This window comes from Oxyura jamaicensis, chromosome 20 (assembly GCF_011077185.1).
Source record: "Oxyura jamaicensis isolate SHBP4307 breed ruddy duck chromosome 20, BPBGC_Ojam_1.0, whole genome shotgun sequence".
NCBI lineage: Eukaryota > Metazoa > Chordata > Aves > Anseriformes > Anatidae > Oxyura > Oxyura jamaicensis.
In genome coordinates, this window is record NC_048912.1 from 8,904,428 (window position 1) to 8,927,583 (window position 23,156).

General features: G+C 38.8%; 2 protein-coding genes across 2 annotated transcripts in view; both read right to left on the reverse strand.

Moving 5' to 3' along the window:
• ZNF217 (zinc finger protein 217) lies at window positions 1-13,349 on the reverse strand (the record flags this gene model as incomplete). The annotated part of the gene is made up of 5 exons (XM_035344151.1): window positions 1-2,118; window positions 3,414-3,542; window positions 7,148-8,743; window positions 9,583-9,708; window positions 11,882-13,349. Coding segments are annotated over 4 exons (3,300 nt in total), but the record flags the coding sequence as incomplete, so codon positions are not given.
• The window catches only part of LOC118176756 (oleosin-B6-like), a 15,577-nt gene continuing 5,763 nt past the window's right edge, over window positions 13,343-23,156 (reverse strand). The window contains exon 3 of the mRNA XM_035343953.1: window positions 13,343-13,677. Coding sequence (XP_035199844.1) covers window positions 13,653-13,677 — 25 coding nt within the window. The 3' untranslated portion in view covers window positions 13,343-13,652. The remainder of the gene's footprint in view (window positions 13,678-23,156) is intronic.

Below are 23,156 nucleotides of genomic sequence, written 5' to 3' on the forward strand. Positions count from 1 at the left end.
TTTTGCAAAACACCAGGTCTATATTTACATCCACATGTAATAATATACTCAACTAAAGTGAAATACATCATAAATTAAATGAGTAATGTGTGCCTACTGCTTGACAACTTCTGGTTTCAACAATTAAAATAAAACAAAATGGAATGAAATAAATACATAGACAGAAAAGTCAACAATTTGTACCTCTATATATGCACTGTTATCTCCAAAGAAACATACAAAACCAGTAGTATCCCAATAGTTAATACTGATGGGCAAAGTGTATTCTGAAGTACGGGGCTGGGCTGCCACGAAATAGAGTCTTCATGTCCATTTTTCTATTCAACCCCCAAGATATCTACTAAAAAGCCATGAGGGAAACTGTACCGGCATGAAGGAAGATTAAAAACACATCTTAGGTCTGTTTGCTTAAACATCTTAATACAGCCCTGTACATGTTTTAATCACAGAACCCCATAAGGTACATAGATGATAGTTACAGCATGCATTCTATAAGACTCATTGAAAAAATCACGCAAAAAAATAGATTAACCATTTTCCAAGTGAATCCATCTTCAAAAAATAGGCTATAAAAGTGCAAAACTAGGAAAACAAATCTAGATTATGTACATATGGCTCAGCTTATGAACAGGAAAGAAGGTAAATAGTGTACAATTTCCTGATACACAGCACTTCATTACATCGCCAGTTTTACAGAGACATTAAAATTAGGTCCCATATTCAGGAACTAAGACATACAACTGGAACATCTCAAGTTGCATAATGAAAAAACAAGAGTTTCTAGGTTTTGCTAGTTTACATTTGCTGTTTGAGGGAAGAGAGCAAAATGAACAGTGCAAAAATTTTTTTTGTTTGTTTTACTAAAATATATGGAAGTCAAAGCCAGGTACAGAAGAAATTAACTCTTAACTACAGGCTTTATGAGAAGCAACTATGAATGCATGTCAAATACAGAGTTCTGCTTTACTGGCTGGAAACTGGCCATCTTCCCTTTAGGAAAAGTTAAACTGCATGTGCATTAGAAAAAACTCTTGTTGTCTTCACACAAAAAATATATATATATAAAAGGAGATATTCTCCTATTAACAGGTTATTCCTTACTCATTTCAAACACCCAGTAGATGCTAAAAACAGACATCAAGAAGCTTCCAAGCACAGTCAAGCAGGCTACACCATAGCCACATCCCTTTTTGAAGTCTGTAGATCCCAAATTAATATTGCAAGCCTGTTTGTGACTTGATAGTTTGGACAAAGGTGCAAAGTAGTTTTCCTCTAAATGTAACTGTACAGAGTTTAGTAGAAAACTAAACATCCGAAACATTTAGATTAGTATCGTTTCTCATGCAAGTCCTAGGTATTTTCTGCTGTAAAAGTTTGTACGTTGCTAAAGATGTTCACTTAAGAAACTTCTCTGAAGAACAGCAACCAATGCCAAAAGAGGAATCCAACCGTATTTCAGGAACACCACACTGACAAATTCAAATGTCAAGTATTGCCTCATCCACGCCTCTAAAAACATTCTGAAAACAGCTCCAGGAAAGCAGATCCCTCCAACACATTATGGTCCTAACATATACAAGGCAGATCAGCTTAACATCAGCACCGTTGCTTTGATGTTCACAACATTTATGAACTGGACAGTTTCAGACAGTTTATTTGGAAGTTGTTTCAAGAAACTAACAGTTCAACAGAAAAAAATGTTTGAGAAACTTTCACCTTTATGAAAAAGGAGCGTTAAGCCAATAGGATTTCAACTTCAGTATTTACAGTTTACCTGAGGTGCAAGGATAATATATTCTTTCAAAGAAACTCTTTTCAGCAGCGCTCAAGTATGTAAAAATATAATTCCTACCTAATATTTGGTCAATTAATTCTAATGAAAAATACTCAAAGTCGATGTCAAGATATACATTCTCCACACACCTTCATAACCCAATTGTTTAGACTACTTTTTATGGCTATTTGGTACAAAATGTTAACAGAACCAATATTATAAAACTGTAGTGTTTTTATATACAGTACAATCACAGCTTAGTTCAGTAGCTTTCACCATTCATTTTCCTCAAGGGATGAACTGCAGATATAATTCCATAGAACATGCACTTGTGTCCTTAAGACCTAGAACAAATCAAAAAGATAATGTTGGTGTTTGTGTTTTTTGCATAAAACTATAAAATACTGTAACACTTTGTTTGGGAGGATGCATTTTTAAAACAAATAATTTTATCTGCACCATTGCATAAATGTATTTTGAAATTACTATTGCCATATGCAGTCTGTATCTTCTATTTCATAACAAATAAAAGCTGGCAATCAAGTCTATTTTTGAAGACACTCAGGCCCCAAGTAGAAATACAGGCAGGAAATTGAGTTAGCTTAAAAGCAGAACTAGGTAAAAATATGCTTAGTGGGGGACAATAAAAGCAGTAAGATTAGAAGACTATCAAGAACTAAAGCAAAGTATTTTAAAAGCTGTCAGCTAGAGGTCAGACAGCTCTGCTCCTCTGCTCTATGTAAAAATCTTTCTACAAAAGCCTGCATGCTGGTCCAGGTGTCGTAGCACTCAAGAGGTATCTGCTTAAATTTGAATGAGGAAAATGATCTGTAGCTTCAGTTTAGAAGAAGCATACTCATTTATTTGTAGTCTTATAGAGTGCTTATCTCCTTAGCAGCTAAGAATGTTGTGAACACAATGGAATTGAGAAGTTCTGAGATACAGCTACAAACTGCAGAGATGAAGCACAGGAATTCAGAACACCAAGCTAATTCTTCTCATTTGACCTGTTTCCCTAAGAGGCTACACCCATCCCTCAGCCAAACAAAGGAAAAGCTATTTGGAACAACTGCTCCAGTACACAAAGATAAACTGTCAAGGAGCTAGCTACCAGGAAACCCTTAATTCTCTACGAAATAATCCAGGAGTCTTGTCTGAGGCAATCTTCATAGTCTTCAGAAGTTATAAAGTGAGTAATGTCTACATCTTCAGGAAGGACTAACCAAGATAACCTCCTAGGGACTAATAGGATTCATGAACTGTGATAACAGGCACTTCCTCACTTCCAGTTCTCTGCATGTTGTTCCCCCGCCCGCATAGGCTGACTCAAGTGGAAGGCCCTTTCGTTGAACAATTCCCACTAGTACTGTATCTAATTAATATATTTATTTATTGTTAGGACTTCCATTTCTTTAAGGAAAGGAACACTTATGCATTTTTATGCAAAGCAAGCTACTGCTGATATTTGAAATAACTAATGCTCTGAGTATTTGGTTCGCTTCCTAAGAGGCGGAGTTCATGTCTTCAGCTGTTCTGGTTCATACTTTCATAACCTCTCATCACACTGTGCAACAACGTTTGATGTTATGAGTATATAATGCAATATTTAAGTAACAATTAGTTCAAAAGGTTTGTTTACCGTCTCTTGAAGTAAATGATCAAGTCTTCTTGTCACTTGGTCGAAAGCGTGCATTGCCAATGAAACTTTCATAACTTCGTTTTTGTAGCACGCTGCTAGATAAGTGTTGGTATGACACTGATCTCTTTCCTGACAAAAATAAATTTAGAGGAGTTAATTTATTTCCTGCTAATCTAATTGGTCAGAAATTCAGTTGTGAGCAGGTCTATATCAGCATCCAGAATCCCAAAATACGACAACCTACAAAAATACAACTCACAAGCAGGGCCCAAGACGATAACTACTCCTAGTCCTATTAAAAGGTTATACGAAATGCAATACCCAGAACTAAGAACAGGAAAAAAATGCAAATGTAAAAACTAAATTTTAAGCTGCATATTCATCGTGCTAGGTTTTGCTTATTTTACCCGCAAGGAAGAAATATCTTTGCTTAACTCATCATACAGTAGGCTTCACTTTAAGAACGTTTAAGTGCTGCAATACCTTCTATACCATGATGCCTACATGTCCATTTCCAGTATTTGTTTGAAAATCAAATTCTTAAATGTGTATGTGAAATGCAAAACAAGTGTGCTACATGACTGCCTTCATAGATTATGGGGAATTTGTAACACTTTAAATAAGCATGTTCATCAAGAACTTTAAGTAATTTTCAGCCTAGTATACAGGTAATTTTATATTTATCTGAGACCATTAATTCAGATTTATATATGTGAAATCAATGCCTGTTCCATATCAAGTCTTATTAGCTTAAGCAAGCAGTCGAAAATCACTTCATAAAATAAAGGAAAAAAAGCCAAGAATCATTACTCCCACAGGATGCAAAAAGCCCAACTGACATCCATATTCCATGAAAGCTTTAAATGCAGCATTGAAAAAACCTAGCAAGCTTTAATTAAATTAAAATGGCAAATTTAAATTAATATTTCAACAGAATCTACAAAGCCACTGGAGTGTGTCGTGAGCAATTGTCTTTAATTTGCAGCCTCTGCCAGATCAATCAGCCAACAGGTTATCCTTGATAGCATGTTGCCATTGCAAAGGCGAGTAATTTGAAAATAACACAAACTGAGTGGTTTCAGATCGTTTCTGTCTCTTCAGGGCACCACGGAGTGGCACAGCTTACAAGCAGTAATGGAAGGCATCATGCTTTAATCAAGTTTGCCAAGTGGAACATATTCTCATGACAACTTGATCCAGCATTTAACATGCAACATAACATGTTCATAGGACTTAAATAATGTTGCCACAAGGCACACAGACCCTTAAAGAAAGGTTTTGGACATGTTTTTATAATATCACCAGGGCTGAATAAAAAGACTACAGAAACCTGCGGGCCTACACCTGCAGTACTTTGCATATGACATCTGACAAAACACCTCTGTAGGGTTGCGACTCTCAAAACACAGGGATACTTCAGCTTTTAAAAAAAAATGTGCAGAAACTTTTATCTTTACCATCTCCACCCATGTTAGAACTCTAATACCGAGAAGTTTGCTTGCCTGCTACCCATAACCTTCTCAAAAACATCGAGGTTTGGTTTCATTTGTGTATTTCTAGGCAGAATGGTTGGAAAGCCAGGAAATTAGCCTTAAAAGCCTACATTTTACTGCACATGGCTTTTATTGAACTTGCTAAGAAAGTCTACTGAAGGGGTTTTGTTTCACAAGTCTTTCCAATGTAGGTAACAGCCATAAAAAGTAGCTCCTCTTGCCCTGAGATGGCACTGGGCAATGAACAATGAAATCTTTATGATAATGATACTGTCAAATAAGTTGTAGCCATAGTTCTGAGAATTTTACATAGAAAAAAAAAAAAAAAAAAAAAAAAAAACAGTAAAAAGTTCTTGACTGTGGACTACTGACTCCAGGGTCGTACTATAGAAGAGGAAGAAGCCTACCACAAATTTTTCTGGTAGACAGGTGGAGCTTTCAAAAAGAAGAACAAGGTGGATTCCAATGAAGTCATTGCTTAAAAATAGTATTGCATCAACTGCCACTTCCACAGGCTGGCTTCGTAAGAATACTGGCAGAAGACAGCTTGTCTAGTCCTGAAGTACAGTAATTCTGGAGAGAGGCAAGACACTGGCCCACCAGCTAGTCCTTGGGGTACAGACTTCCCGAAGTGGTTGAAGCTACAACCATTATTTTTCCCCTCAGGTTTCCACAAAAATTAACAGGGGCTTATACAATATCTTGAGATTCCCTAAAAAGCCTGAATGTTCTTAGCTGCAATTAACCATTAATAAAATCCTTGCAAAGTGCTATAAATTCCACAACTGCATGAATGCCTTCTGTGCACAGAAAAGACAGGAAAAAAGTATTTAATTCTCTCAGATCACTAGGAACCAAGAGGCAGTAACACTTCTCCCTGTGTTGGTCCCTCTGCTTTCTGTGTGTAGCAGTGCCCATTCCACATTCCTCTGTGTAAATCACTGCACACAGACAGCACTTCACGAAACCAGGAATTAACCCTGCTAAAGTAGCTGTGCAATTTGTCAGCGGAGATGCTAGCTTTTCCTTTATCCTTCCCATAGCTAGGCTAGAAGCAGTGCTATAACACTTTCCCTCATCTTTCCCTAACCCACTAGCAAGCCCACAACTTTAATACACACAAACAGAACAGAGAGAACAGAATTTTTGCCACGTAACTAAATGTACCTAGTGCTTTGCAGTTTGCTCTGACCTAGGGTAACATAACCCTGCTTGTTACGAACCCAGACTACCTCGGAAGAGTAATCTTGCTTCTTCTAGAGAATGGGAGTATTCACAGAGTAGAAGTATTCAGCAGATACCTTCAGATTACAGAGCACACACACACGCTATTCACTTCTATAATAGGATCTTCATTTCAAAATTGAAAGTCCTATATTTAAGGCTAAATCCATACAAGGCTCAGCTAAAAGTCATAAATATCTTCTACAAATAGTCAGACAACTGCTTAAATATCACCTGGCACCTTTTAATCTTGGCCTCCTGCTAAGTTTTGCAAGTGCTAAGAACAAAGCACAAAAAAATCTCAAAATTACCAGTTTTCCAAATACATCAAAGCATTTATCTCTGCTAGATTAAGCATTTTCCCCAGTAAAGCCTTACTACTTAGTGCAATGAGACACCATAATTAGAATAGCAGAAATATGTTGTCTTGATTTAACAAAGTATTCTGTTCCTACTAAAGCGTAGACATTATAAAAATTCACTGAATGACAGATTTAAGATTTACATCATAGTTTGTGATTTTTAATACATTGTTTTCTGCAATGGAAGAGAACAATTGTCTATGAGATTTTTTTGTTGTGTGGGTGTTATGTGTTTTCTTTTTTTGTCTGTTCGTTTTTTTAAAGCTTCTATTAATATTTCAGGTTGTCCAAGATTTCTTGTAAATTAAGCAGAAAGGCCCATTCCATATCCTGGATTAGTCAGGATGTCTGGAGGGCTCTGATGAGCAAACAATACATGTTTGACATCAGAGACCCATGGGAAGGAGAGAACTTGAGAAACTTTAAATCCCTCTTTAAAATTCAGAGCTTACATTTACATGCCTCATTCCCCAAGGCAGGACTCTGCTGAACCTGGATTTTAAGTTTAAAATCCAAGCATTAACCGGACTTGATAAAATAATAAAAAATCACTTTATTTTCTCTATTGTTTCAATTATCACTATGCATTTGTTTTTATTTCATTCACCTTCCTTTGTAATGTTATAAGACACTACCTAGGAAGGAGATACGGTACCTTCTAATGTAGAGCTGGTTACTTGGCCATTACTAGATCCACAAGAACTGTAAAGTGATCCAGAGCTATATGGCTCATAGGGTTTGAGAACAGTCAATACATTAGGAGAGTCAACATCATCCGAATTCAGAAGCCCTTGTTTGGTTGGCAAAACAGAGGATGCAGGTTTGGTGCGAGAACATTCCTGAGGTAGCAGATTTGCATATCTGTTTGCAACACGAAATCTGCTCGTTTCGTATCTTCTGTAATTAGCCACTGCACAGTCAGCTTGTTCAATAACTAACACACTACGTTTCATTCTTTTAGAAGACGTTTCACCATACTCTAGATTTACATTGCCCACAGATTTACTACAAAGATAGTCTCTTCCTCGATGACAAGGCCAGGCAGATTCATTTAGGTGAGAGTCAAGAGCCCCATTCACGCTGTTGCTCACTACACCAGATTGAGACACTGTCACATTTAGAGCTTTTACTTTAGATTCAGCTCTTTTTACTCTGTCCAGTACTGGAGAGATATTGGAACTGGAGTGCACTTCTTGCTGAGGTTGTCTATAGTTATTTGCCTGAGCTCCAACATTACTTGGCTGTTTTTGAGACTTGAGGTTACTTGGGGCAGTGCTGCTTGAGTCAGTCACGGCAAAGAGAGGGACTTTGTTCTGTGGAGGGTGGCATTGCTTAGATTTCCCTGTTTGCAACAGTTTTTGCTGTGTAGATGGGGAAGCCTTACTTTTATTCGGATTAAAGGACAAAGGAAGCACATCTTTACCAAGCAGAGCTGGAGGGCATCCAGTGCGTCTGGCCTTAGCTAGAGCCTTGTTTCTATAGCCATTTTTGTTAACGGTGTCAGGATTGTACTTGTGCATCAGCCTCTGGTGCATCATTAGGACTTCTGGGTAGAATGTTCTGTAAGTACAAAATGGGCAGGTGATGGGTGCTAGCAGGCCTCTAGCAGCTGAAACCACTGAACATTCTTGTGAAGTCCCAATAGATAAGTTCAAGGGCATTTCTTGAGAGTCCGCCATATGTTTGTGTTTGTAGTTTTCAGGACACTCTCGCACATCATTCGCATTTTTTCCATCCTTAAAAGCACAAACATACTGGACATCATCTCCCTCCGATTCCACAGAAGCCTTTCTCTCTCTTTTATGGGGAACACAGGGCTGAAATTCCTTTGTTTCCTTCTCAGTCTTTAATTTTTCCAAGTAAGGAGCAGACATATTCTCACGCATTTGATTCAAATTGTTACAAATTGAACGTTTGTTCAATTCCCTAGAATCGTTTTTCATTCTTATAAGGACTGTGCCGCCTATTGCATTATTCAAGGACAGAATTTCCTTTTGCTGCTTTGCAGGTGGGCAGCCCTCAGCATCTTTGGCACCATCAAAAAGCCTCTTCGTATTTTTGGTTTCTTGAGCACCATCAGCAGCCAGCAAGAGCTCCGTCTCCTGACTCTGCAATGAAACTTTGCTGTCACCTTTCACATCTGCTGCACTATCAGCTTGCTTGTCCTTGTGATGCCTCTCTAAATGATACCTCAGTGAAGTTTTCTGTGCTGCTGCATACTCACAGAATTCACATTTGTACGGTTTTTCACCTGAAACACAGTTTTATCAGTAAATCAGTTGGATGCAATTTGATTTGAAATCTTGAATACAATTAAAGACAAGGGAATAGTCTATATAATATAACAGTAAAATAGCTTTTTTTTTTTTTCCCCTTTCACATAAACTTAAATCCCAAAATTTTTTAAACTACTTCATCTCACTACTTTTGCTAACTACAGTGACATCTTCTGGTTCTGATGAAGATATTTTCCACATGTTCCCTATGTATGGAGATGGTAGCTGACAATATGTTTGGCAGAGATAAGCAAGAAGTACAGCTGTGGGTCAACTCCAACAATTTGTAGCCCTTGATCATACCACAAGTATGCTATTCAACAACACAAACGTTACAGTTCTTCTATAAATAGAGCTGTTTCAAAAGAAACATGGGCATGTATTAACAGAAGTAGGAAGAGTTTGCTTGGCTACAGAAAATTAAACTGAGGAATAGACAACTTTTCCTCCAGGTAGCAGCAACTAACAGAAAACCAACTTAATATTTGGAAGGTAGAGGTGGCTTTTTGTTGTTGTTGTTTGGTTTTGTTTTTTTACTTTTTGCTAGACTGCCAAAAGCAGAAAGAATTCTAAGTTTTAAAACACACTAAGTGTTTTTAAGAGTATAATATCATTAGCCTTATTCAAAAAGATTTACATTTAGGTAAATAATGAATTAAGAAATTGCAATTGGAACTTTCTCAGCATTAGAGAAAACTTTTTAACATCAGAAATTGTGAAGGTAACTTGTGCTTTTCTTGAGCAAAACCAAACATTCTGTCCTATTGGATTCAGCAGACTTTCTTCCCCTCCCACAAAGCTGAAGACCATTTACCTGTATGAGTTCTGAGATGAATATTGAGGTAATAATTTGAGCGAAAATACTTTCCACAATAGCTGCATTCTCTGGAGGCTCCAAGGTTTTTAACTTTTGCTCTTTCCAAACCATCTTCATTTTTATCTTTGGGAGAAAATATAGCTATATTATAAGAGCAAATGCAAGTTTGTAGTCCCTTTCAAAAGTATAAACAACTATCTTAACTATCTTTATTAAGGAAAAAGTACAGCATGATGAACCATTGTCAACTCCTACAGCCCGTGAGCATCTTTAGCTCTGCACTGGTGCACACTTGATCAGAAAACCAAATAGTTAAGTAGGTTTCCAACTGTGTCAAGTAACACTGCGGTTAGTGACTGAAATGAAGAAGCCCCAGAGAACAAACAAGATGTAAAACTAGGCCTCAAAGAAGAAAAAAACCTCTAATTATCTTTAATGATCTACAGCAAAGAATGGCCTATGTCAAAACTTCATGGAGGTTATAAGCTGTAGTCTTATCTTAAGGGGAACGCTCAAATCAGTGAATCACTTGGACTGCAAACCTGCTCTGAGCACCATGACACAACACAGGGAGTTGTTCTGCAGAAAGAAGGTGGGGAGGAAGACTGATTCTTTTCTTTGTTATAATAATTCAGTGCTAATCAATGGAGTGCTTGCCTGTGTAACAACAGACTTAGTTTTGATGAGCAATCTTTCAGTAGAAGCAGGAATGCTTAAGCTTTGACAAACGGAAAGTGTCAGGGTTGCTAATTTTGTGAGGCACGTTTTCAAGGAAAAAATTCACAGATAAAACAGTTTTCACTCAAGTGTAAGCAGCAGTAATTACCACTGGAGGGCGGCAAGTACAGCATAATGTCTAAGAAGAAAGGGGAGAAAACTTCCACACAAGACACCAGTCAAATCAATGTGATTTCTTTGGCAGGTTGAATTGTAAAGACATCAAGACAACTTAAGTAAAATACCCAAGTCAAAGCTAACTAGAATGCTACAGTGGGAATAGAAAGAAGGAAACGTTTTCCTTGACTAAGATGTTAAAAGCCATGACAGACAGCTTAAAATGGTTCTCTACAGTTCCTATGTGTTGGAAAGCTTCCATACTGGAAACGCTAAGCATGGCTAAACTCCGGCTAAGAAGAGCCATAGCTGTTTTAAACAAACAGATAATGTCTCAATAAGCATGACTCAGCATCGCACAATGAGAGCTGTTGTCGTTTTGGACAAGACCGAGAAACAAAACAAGCAAGCTAACATTAGGTAATGATTTTATTCCTTTATTACTGGAGGCAAAATAAAGGGCTGCACATTACCAGAAACGGAAAACTCGGTCGTGCGTGCCAGGACATTCTGTACGTTATGTCTTTTCTTGAGATTATGCAAGTGTCTGTTCTTTAAAGGCAGACTCAAAGCATGTCACACAAAAGAGTGCTAGATTAGCTACAAGTCTTTTTGCTACTCCATTTTGTCCCCAGACATGCAAGCTTTTTCAATTAAGGAATCACTTAGCATCAGTATCGCATTTTTCCTGAGACAGTGAGATTCAAAATTAGTCCTGGATAACATAGATTGAGTCTATCTATTCTGTCGAAGAGAACTGCTAACAATCTTTCAAGGAAGGACAGTTAAATATATTCCTCTTACATATAGAGTCCACCTATTAATAACCTGTATTCTTGCCCTTAAACAACTAATTTAAAGTTGTTTGTTCTGAGATTTAGCCTTTCAAGTTACATATCCTTCAAAATAAGCTTGCAAACAACCTGCAGATGGATGGAAAAAAGTTTGGAATTATTCATCCCTTCTCAGGATCCCAACAGCTGCTAATCTTGAGCACTGAACATTTTTCTGCCCTTTCTTACAAGATGCAGAATAAAGTGTGAAAAATGCAATGACTTCAGAAATATTACTTGTAAAATCATGTGCTGGACACGAATGTAACTGATATACAGTACTCAAAAATATTCAGTAAAACTATGAGTCTTACAGGTGTGGGGGGGAAGAAACAAGACAGACTTTTTATAGACAGATTGCTATTAAAAGTATTTTAATAATTAAAGAAACCCAAATCATAACTGCAAGAAGGCCCAGCACAGCTTTGAAGATCTTAAAAACATTGCTGTTGGGACAATTTTTTCCTTCTCTTCTCTCTTTTCCCCTTCTCCCACCATAGTGTTTTGTATCTCAGGGCAAGTTTTGAAAAAGATATCTGAGAAAGACAAGATGCATTTTTGACTTTAAACAGTTCCTGAACCATATAGCAACAGCTCGTTTAATCTCGTGTCTCAAAAATGCTGCTCACCTAGATTAAGTGTTTCTGGAAGGCCATCTTCAGACCCATCTTCAGACCCTCCTTCTATTCGCTCTGCTGCTCCATTGTCATCCAAACTTGCCATTATATCATTACAGCACGTCCTCGAAGAAGCTGAAGTCTCTCCATCAGCCCGCCTGTCTCTCTTATGCACTCTAGAATGAAGGACTAGCTGGTGGTATGTTCTGAAGGCTTTACCACACTCTGAACAGTGTGTTGGTTTCTCTTTGTTCTGAGACAATTTAGAATCCATCTCCATAGAAGGCACTTCACCACTGGGATGTTTCAATTTGTCTTGAGATAAGTTACCATTCCCTGTATGTTTATAAAAACTGCTGTTTTTATTTACTTTTGATTTCCCTGTAGTTTCAGTCTGGCTACCTTTACTTGCATTCCATATTTCACCAAGTTCTTCTTTATCAGAAGAGGAATCATAATCTGTACTTCCTTCTTGCCCTGGTTCTTTAGTTTGGCCATGCCCAACTGCAACTTTACCTTTGGTAGCCAGCTGCCATGCTTGATATGTATTGAATGGATCTAGTTCAGCTATCCATTTCACAGGTTTTTGTGATTTGTCATTTTCTGAAACCAAGCTTGGTCTTAAATTCAAGAATCGCAAAAATTCTTCTTTTTGAGTTGTTTCTTCTGGATTAGATTCACCGGTCACTTGGGGACTTTCACCATTGGGTACTGATTCTTTGGTGTGCACTTTACTGTGCTCAATTAGAGTCTCTTTATTGAGAAATAGGAAGCCACAAACCATACAAATTTTGTAAGGTGACGTTACATTTTCAGTTACATGCTCCTGCACCACCTCATTTATTGTTATGGGGCTTTCAGAACCTTGTTGGAGCTTGTTTCTAGAACCTGGCTTTCCAGTATGAGTTCTCATGTGATTTTTGAGGAACCACGGCTCTTTAAATCTTCTTCCACATACATTACACCAATATGTGAAGGAATCTTTATGCTTTTTCATGTGTGCCTCAACATCAAAAGCCTCATCAAATGTTTGTCCACAAACTTCACAACTAAGTTCTTCACTGTCTTTTTCATTGTTTGGAGAAGGCAAATTTGTTCTTACTTGACACTTATCTAGAGGACTAAGGTACTCTGCTTCGACACGCAGGACAGCTGGTTCACAAAGAGTGGGCCTATGTTGAGTTAAAACATGCTTACCAAGTTCTTCAGGATGTTTAAAAGTCTCATCACAAAACATGCAGTCCAGAGGCATACATCCCTCAGCTTGCATGAGAAACTTTTCTTGCAAGCTTTTGTAAGAAATAGTATTTGTTCCTTTTATTGTCATTGAGGCATCATTATTCTCCATCTGTGCACCAACGGTACTGGCTATTCCATCCGGTCCATCTATGTATGCCAAGAGAGGCTGAGTTGGCATGTTTCCTACGTTCTGTTCCCTATTACGTGTTTTAATGTAAGGTTTCAGTTCTTTGGGGGATGTTCACTGATCACAATAAGGACACTTGTAAAGTTCTCCAACATGTGCTTGCAAGTCTGCTAAGCTAAAAGACCTCTGCCAGGAAAAAGATTTGTTTTCCACAAGCAAAATATTATTTCTTTTTCATTTTTGTCTGTGTTCAGACATCACTGAAAGCATATCCATTGGTTCTCTCAGTGACTGAATGAGGTTTCTTGAACTATTTCTTCTGATTTTTCAAGTCTGTAGAAACAGTCAGTTGCACTTAGTTTTTCTGTACAAATATTTCAAATAGTTGCATTGAGCAAAATATACTCAAGGACAAGTTCAGTGCCACAAAGAACTCCAGCACCTGAAAAAGAAAGAAAGTAGTCAGTAAGACTTTTCAAAATAAAAGGAAGGCATTGTCTCCCAAATAAAGAGCTTTAGGACTAGAGAACTACCGAATGCTCTCAAACACAGCAGGCATACTTTACTAGTCAATGGGGGACAGGTAGAAGATGCTGGTCAGTTTTCTACCTACCACAGTTGAAATAAACAGTATAGTCTTTAACATCCATCTGTTCCATTAGCTTGGCCTACTGCTTTGAGATTGTTATATAAAAGTAATCCTTTATTTATTATCTACTCCAAATCTACTCTTATTCAGCTACATAAGGCAGCTGAAGCCATATTTCAATCTGTACATTAACTGAATTTGCAACAAATGCAGCAAGCCAAAGTAACCTTTCCAAGAACCTGTGAAACCAGTGTTTAGAGGCAGGGTAAAACTGTGTTCATCTGTTTAGTAATAGCTGTTGAGCAACCACCCCACCATCACCACCCCTCGCCAAGATTAGACAGCTTGGAATTAGCATTCATAGTTCTAGTACACAATAAGCGTAAGTACAAATCCCTGTATTAACAGCTATTCTTTAATACCACAACTCAGAGCTTTTAATATCATCCACAGATTTACAACCTTTGCTGCAATTTGATCAACCCAAATTTTGAAATAGCTTCATGATACAGTTTCTTGACCAGTAGTTTAGTATTTAAAATCATCCAAGAGGCCACTATTACAAAGAAAATGCTTCCAATTTCAAGTTGTGTGCAACAGAAAGTGTTTGATTTTATTCCAAAGTGAAAGTTTCAGATTCCATGGGATTTAAAAGGGTTTTGATATACTTAATCACACCTCCATAAGAACTATTGGGTCTGCTAGCAGCAATTAATGGCTGCCACTCTTAGGGTTGTCAAATTATAGTTTTGGAGTTCACGATTTTCTTTAACCCCAGATTTGATCACGAACAAGGTTTACCAGAATAATACATGACCATATAAATTGAATGGGAAACGCGCCTCATCTCAGGATGTTTCCAAAGGCATGAATATCTAATGAAAAGAATGCATTTAAAATTTGACTCAAGCCTCAAACTTTCACAAGTTATTTCATAAGAGACAGTTGGCCAGTGATTCACATTACTTGAATTAATGTTTCAGAACACAATATGCTCTATAGCTCATATAGCAGAAGACAGTAGAAGAGAAGTAGTTTTTTTTTTGTTGTTGTTTAATTTCCTCTGGACTTCCACTTCTGCATTGTTACATTTGGGTGGAAAATTGAAACTTTTTGCTTTGTTTCAGCCAAAGAAGAGGTAGCCATCCAAAGCACAACCCTGACAGAGTTCAGGCTACAGAGACTTTCACAACTGGCAGTGGTAGCACACAAAGACATGGCTACCAACCCAGCTGAAGTTACCTTCTCCAGCCTTTTCTGATCAACAGTCCCACTCAGACAGCAAAGGTGTCTTAAACCGTTACATCTCAAAGCCATTTCAGTAGAAATCAACCACCAGAAGTTGACCTGTTTATACAGGTCAGTGGCCCCAACAGCTTTGCCAGGTGCAGATGACACTCCCACAACCAGTACATCTGCAGCCATCAGCTGGGATGGGGGGAACAGGACCTATAACCCACTGAAGCCAAAAGGCAACTACCTCAGACCCTGGGTTTGATAAGCCTTCAGCTACACTAGAAACCTTTGTCTACCACTGAACAGTCAATCCCAGGTTAAATAACCACCAGGGAAAGGAAACATAACAGATTGCTAGAAGTGGTAGGTCCAACCTCTCAAACACTTCATCTCACTGCACTATAGCCTGGTCCTGAGAATATCTTGGTTTTAATTTGCACAATTAGCTCCTTTTCTGCCTCCACGGAGACAAAAAAAAAAAGTAACTTAATGAAGATAGATTAAAAAAAACAAAAGCCAACACAGAATAAAATAACTGTTGACAACTGCTTGTATTCTATCTTTTTTCTTCATTTCCAGGGCTTAATCTACTCATCATCCAGTCATCTAACCAAGGTCTAGACAACAATTTGGTTCAGCACCAAGAATCATAGTGGTCCCTTCTAACTTTTTTAAAGCCATGCTGTTTCAGGACTAGACCAAAAACTCAAAACAGAAGGAGATTGAGTGGTAGGAATAGAAAGCATATGAGGGAGCAAGCTACAGGTCGATGGCAACAGAACCCAAATTTTCTGCGGCCGAAGTCTTCGATTCTGGCCTTTATCCCCATTTACAGTTTAATCACTGCCATGATTAACACTTCCTCTTTTCATAATGACTCAAAAACCTTCTGTAGTAGGCAGCTTCAGTCTGCGGTGTGACACTTCTGAATCGCTTCTGCTGTGGCCTTTGCTTTTGCCTTGCTATCTTCCTCACTCACTTCTGACTTTCTGGCTTTCACTCGGCCCTGACAGGCAGGTGGAGAAGCTATCACAATAGTCTGAAGCTGAAGTATTCAAAAAGCTTTCCCTTCCTGTAAAGCATAAGGAAAAACATATCAAAGAGCAATGGTTAGCATGTTTTACTTCATGTTTCAACTTGCTGTTTCATTCTGTTTCTACTGTAGTTTTAGGAGGTATTTTTACACAACGGGATAACATGCTGTGGCAGAGCTCGTGTGCATAGATGGTGGCTATCTGCCTGAAAATAATTTGCAAACTAAAAATGAACAGCCACTTTGAAAGGCTCCTAAACACCTATTATGAATATCAATGCAAGATAAAAAACTGAACTTAATGCACTTCCTTTCAGAGACACAGGTAAGAGCTCTGCAATGACAGATGTAAGAATCATCCCACACAAAGACCACAGGTATTTTGGGACAGTCAGACCCAAAGGCCAGTGTCTCTTCAGTCCCACGTATGAAATTGCTGAGAGTCATCGTCAACCATTACCTCGCCGTCTAGGAATACAGAAAATGCCAGTCTGTTACTCTCCTGCTTTGTGGCATTACAACATATACACAACAGACAGAGCAACCAGAATGAAGTCACTGTGGAGAAAACACAGATGAAAGCCATCAGAAATCCCCACGCAATCCCCTGTCCTCCACAGAAAGGTATTTCAGCATTCTGGGGTGAGGTGAGGGCGGAATGGACATCCTTGTAATAGGAACGACCACACACATTTCCACTCAAGCCTAACCTAGGATAATAGAAACATTAAAAAAACATTTCAAGATTATTAGAATTTAAGAGACTGGCATGGATCAGATCTAGGAAGTGCCCTAGTTTGGACATTGATTCATGTGAAATGAACCTCAGATGATCAACAACATTTTATCTGGCAAGCTCTTTGGAAGTTGGTCCATTTCCATCTCACCTCATCTTACTGTATCAAAGTGTAAAAATTACTTAATTGTAAAAAACCAAGCCTGTCCTCACAACTGCATGTGCAAATACCAAATATATAACTAATACATGGATCATGAGAGTACTTTGGGTCCAAGTTTTATCAGGTATCAATAGACTTCAACAAATCCTTTGAAGAATTCTTCCATGGCTCTCTTCAGAGCTCTTTATCTCATCCACTGACCCACGTTAGCTGCTGAATGCTTTTCAAGCTTTCACTTTGTTAATAGAAGGCTCAGAACACTTTTGAAGAACTGGGCACAGCTCATCCTCTAGGCAACACTGCGAAGCAGAGCAAGATATTCCTGTTTTTAGAATCCAAAATGCCTAATTGCAGTTCAGACACCTATTTTTCTCTTGGGTATACCATTATATACAGGAGATAATACCTATAGACAGGAAAAAACCTTCAGGTGGAATTTCTCAAGAAAACTGCAGATGCAACTATACAAAATTGTAACCAAACAAAAGAAAAAAGATCCTACTACTACAGTCAGAAGGTGACTTTCTCCAGGTGAGATGGAAGACTAGCTGTATTATTTCTGTATTCGGTGATTTCATATTTCACTCTGATTAGACAAACAGCTTGTAAAAGGGGGACATGATTTTCCTCTTACTGTTTAGACAAGCTAATGCATGCTTAAACTGCAAGCTGAATATCTGCACTACAATTTTATCCATTATTTGAAAAAAAAAAAAAAAGACTTTTCTTCCTTGTGAAGATAATGATATGCCTTGGATTTGAGGATCAAAAAATGCTGATTAATTACATTCCTGTTATTCAAAACCCTCTGCGTAGCAGCAAAACTGTAAAGAGTTGCCTTAATTCCATATTATTGCTTCCTTGGGAAAGTAGACAACCTGCAGCCTGGAAGGGCACTGTACCTATTTATGTCTGAAGGTCTGTACATTGGCTCAAAAAAAAAAAAAAATGCAGTACTGGGGTAGCTTCTGTAGTCTTTCGCTTTCAGAAGGCAAAAGGTCAGGGGAGAGAAATGAAGAACAGGACAAAACCAGTGTCTGACAGCCAGAGATCTTGAGTGAAGAACAGACTACAACAGGAAACCCTTGGTCCTGATAGCTGTAGAGAAAGCTCTAAGTTTGCTGCAGATTAACTCAAAGTTGAAGACAGAGGCTGACTATCCCTCCCTCCTCACATTTCAGTGAGTCAATAAATCTTCTGACCTCCCTGCACACCATTTGTGGATGACAACATGCACCTCCAGCAGAGCCCCAGGCCCACGTGTACAAGGAGCAGGGAGAAACCCACCTTGCCCAGGCTCCAGGTGAGTTCTTCTCCCCCAGGGATGTCATCTACTGAGCTTTATCCTGCCAACAGCCCAGAGCTGTTCACAGGAGCCGGATTTGGCTATGTGGTCTATGGTCAAATATTTTAACACGTTTGCAGCCATACCCATTGTATGTAGAAACACCACAAAATGTATATAAATAAAAATTGAGCTGGACAGATGAGAACATCTTTCCATTGCACTTGCCACACCACCTAATAACCACACCAAAAAACTGCTGCATCTAAATAGATTATTAGACCTGACAAAGTTTTAATTAAGTGCCTGTAGAGAAGTTTAATTTATTTTTATTAAATTACACAACTAAAGACTACACGTTACAGTCTGAAAGATTTCTTTGGGAAATGACCGATCAGTAGTAATTTTATTGCATTTCTACTTCCTGCATTTCAAAACGTCCATGAATATGTAATAAAAGTTCTAGACACACCTTTCAGAGAACACCAAAGTCCAACCACATTTCTCGCTTCAAACACTACAGAGCTCTGGGAGTAGAAGTTGCATAGCTGGTATCAGGACAAACAACTACACCTTGCGAGTTGTGCGCTAGTAAAACTAACTGCACCAAGCAAACCCCACCAATTACAGAAGTTAACCTAGTTGCTGCAACAGTTTCTTAAAAACAGAAGTGAGAAAACTAGAAGCTACAGCTAGGAGATAAGTGACACTTGGGTTACTTTTGTATCTCCTACGCAAGATGTACTCAGAGGACAACCTCAGCAACCTGCCCGCAGGTCCTTAAGCTCAAGGCCAGCAGTGAAGCTGGCACTGCTGGATGGATACCCCGCTTCTTTCACCAGCCTGCTGAGGTTTGGAGGGCTTGAGTGCCCCACAGCCCCGTGCCAGCAGACAGCCCTGCCTCGCCCGCACACCGGGGAGCCTGACCCTGCAGAGTAGCCACCTTCACTCATACTAGGTGTATCGGTACTCCAGGAACATACATGTAAAGGAATTCCACCTGCTTTCAAAGTTTTTATTCAATTCTCCTCAGCTTCAAGAGGTCAGAGTCATTGAATGTGATTTCTTTCCTCTCTTGGTATGTTTATACCTCAGAACAGGTTCCTCCTCTTCAACACTGCTAATGAGAGATCCTATACTGATGATTGCTTATTGGAAACCACTGACGAGTTATTTAACCATCTTTTTTATTTCAGTCTTAAACTTCTGCTTTTGCAGAATGGCTGTTCCAGTTCTGCCTGATGAACGTAGATAAAATGAAGCAATTAACCACTTTTTCCTTATTGAAACCTCCACCCTTTGCCTGCAAACAAAAGCCACCTTATGGAGATTATTTATTTTGGCTGGGTACATCTATATTCAGGGCAATATTGATCACAGTATAGCTTGTACATAACTAAATACAACTTCTCATTTTTTTAGAGCTAAGGCTGAACTTTGCTTAGAGCTTTCTTTAAGATTACATCCATCTCATTACACATAGTTAAGGCAGTTGCACCACACAAAGGGCACGCAGAAGACACTAAGCAGAAATCCCGCCAAGTAGTCTCTAACAATATTCAAGAACTCCCAGCTCTCAAGATAGTACATGCAGCATCCTAATGTTGCTCGTGTAGTGCTTGCAGAACCCACCAGTGACAAGAGCTCCGTGGCGCCACCACCACTGCTGTGCTTTGCCTTCACAAGCCCCTCCGCTTAGTCAGAAAGTGAGGCAAGAAGTCATCGCGGGGTGCTATGACTAACTCACCCATTGCTCTGAAACGTTAGTCGAGTTCCCAGAGATCCACAGCGTGAAATTCCAACGTTGACTCTACAGGTGCTTGGACCTGAGTCAAGTACACATTGCCCTTCCTACTTTTAGGAAAGCCGTGTGTCACACCTCATGCAGTAAGCTGTTCTCCCAGATCAGACAAATGTCTTCCCTGCCCCAGTTTGAAGAAAAGGCAGCCCCTAAACCCAGGGAAGGCAACAAGTCATATGCTCCATGGATTGGGACCTTTATTCTGAGTACAGTGCCCATCTGCCTGAGACTCAAACTGAACACTGGAAAGCTATAAAAGTCAGCCCAGATAAAGCATTATTTTGCAGAAGAGCAGAGGAGTCAGCTTTTCTTCATAACACTACATGAAGCCAATAACTTATTCTTCATTACTTTGTGTCCTATTGCTTTCTAGGGAAGGGAAAAGCTACTCCCTTCTCTCTTTTAACTGTAAATCATTTTAACAACTTCCCAGTACATTTCTTTGTTAACAGAGGAGCTTGTGAATACACCTAACACAGCTTCTCAACCATGAATTTTTCTGCCAAGCGTTCAAGTACAAAAATGTTCTTAAATAAAAGTTTGTTAACAGTTCATTCTGATAAAGAACTAACACGAGTACTTTAAAGGAAACGGAGATCTAGCAGGAGGAAGGGGAGGAAGAGAGTTGTTTGTTTCAGTTGCAGGAAAAGATCAAAACGAAGACGTTCAGGTTGAAAAGAGAACATAAAAGATGACCACAAATTGGAATTTCCACTCCCTAAATGCTGCACAACTTAAGTCTTCATCCTTCAGGCTTGAAGTTTTCAAAGTTATCTTAAACTTCGATTCTTGGAGGGGTTTTCATGATTTATCTTTTCATCCTCTCTAAAAGAAAGGCTATTCTATTTCCTTCAGCTACAGGACCTCCTTATACAACTAGAGCTTTCCAATGCAGTGAAACTAAGACAATTCACAAAAAGCAGACCTAAAGGAACAGATGTACACCAGAATGCAAGAAAGTTACTACCCAGGCATTTCTCCACAAACACTTTAGAAAGATTTTGCATTGATAGCTTTTTTGTAGCCAGATAAGACAGACATACATGCAAATCCTTTCCTCCCCCGAAGTCTAGCAAACAGGATTTTAATCACCAGTGGAAAATAACTAGTAGTTAATAATGAACAATATTAGGAAAACGGGCGGCCCCCCCCCCCCCATTTCAGACATCTATACTAATAGAAACAAAGGATATCCTTTCTCTAAAAAACCTTTTCCTGCGGAGTCCCTTTTTCTTTAAGGCTATATGTCTAACTGTTTTGGCAGAGGATGGATGAACTGAATGCGTCTCCCTCAGTGAACTGAATGCCTCTTCTATCAAAAGATGTAATTATTCCTTTTAAAGCAGAGAACATATAAGCTGGCATCTCTTTGCACATGTTTTTCCTCCACTGAGCAAGAGCAAATATAAAAGAGACTAATTCTTGGCATTAAAGGAGGAAGTGCTACAAATAAGTATTGACTTTTGAAGTTAGAAGGACTGCTCTAACGGCCAGATTTTTCTCTTTTCCCCCTCCCTCTGATTAGGAGAGAATTTCTCAAGAACCACAAAAGCAAAGTGTACTTTAGACAATATGAAGGAGCCAATACCTGGTGTGGAAGGGCTGAAAGACAAGAGCAATCCCATTTTAAATAAGTCTGGGACACATTTCACCACTGCCATATGATGCAACTTCATTAAATTAAGAAGCTACACACACTTAAACTGGCAATGACCCCTTACCTTACAGAACAGTTTATTGTTCTCTCCACAACAGGTAAAGACTCTCAGTGCAGCAAGAGATACATTTTGATTGTTGAGTCAGTCTCACCTTACATATACCGCCTTATATGTTTAGCTTTGGTTTTCATTTGAAATAAGATATTTTCAGAGACCTTAACAGCACATTTGATTTACTTATTTATTTTTAACACTTCTTGGCAGAAGTATGTTAGATCTCTCCAGCAGCCACAACTACAAAGAAGTGGTAAATTCAGAGTTTACCAAATTAAACAATTCCTTACTACTCACGAGCCTGCAGTTCCTCTGTAGCAATTATAAGGAAGTTGCATCCCTTTGGGCAGCAAAGGTGAAATAACAGGAAAAGAGATTCTTTGTTGTGCCTGAATTTGAGAGTAGCAGTCACTTCCAAAGAGCTCACTTTGTCCAGATCATTAGTCTTCCCTAGTCTTCTCACCTGATTTCAACTCTGAATCTAACTCTCACCCAGCACAGTTTAAGCCCCTGTACTTTGGGAGAAAAAAAAAAAAAAAAAAAAAGCAGCAGCTTTTTATCCCTCCCCTCTGAGGAAGGCTGACTTCAAAGTTGTCACTTTGAAGATATCCACAAGTATATATTAGCAAAAATCAGTCCTGAAAGATGGAAAAAGGTACACAGCCTGATGGAAAGACATTTACAGCTACTCAAGTCATCCCCTGGCATAACATCTGAAGATACTAAAATAAAAGTGTGCTAGAAATAGATACTTCAAATCACTGCCTCCTTTATTCCGTGCAGGTGGGAGCTCTTCCAGAGGCCAGCACCAACTGATGGAGACTCGATTCTTAGTTCCCTGGCATCACATTATCCAACACTATTAGACTGAAGGGATGTATGAGATGGCATAGTGCACCTTACTGGGCTTCAAGGTGCCATGCTATCCTAGAAATGAGAGTCAGCATCCACAAGAAATTAACCTTTCTGAAAAGAAGAAACAAGCAGAAGTGTCTTACATGAAATTTTACTAGCCTTAATGAAAGGTTAGAGATTAGCACTAAAGCTAAACAAAAGCAGCGGTTTCTCCAGACCACCTTTATGCCCATTTTCCTAACAATGCACTATGTAACTATGTACATCACAGGTTTTGGAGCATGTCTGATTTGCTTCTTCCTACCTGTGTAAGAGAAGAAACAGAGGCTGACATAACCCCAAAGGTCCCACCCAATCAGCTCCCAACCACCACAATCAGCGTAAGCACGATACAAGGGCCTTTAATTTCCTACAGTCGCTTATGTCAGAGGCGAACTGCTCTACACTTTATTACACAGAAAAATGCAAGTGTACCTGTTGTGCATAAACAAACTCAGACTTTGATACTTTA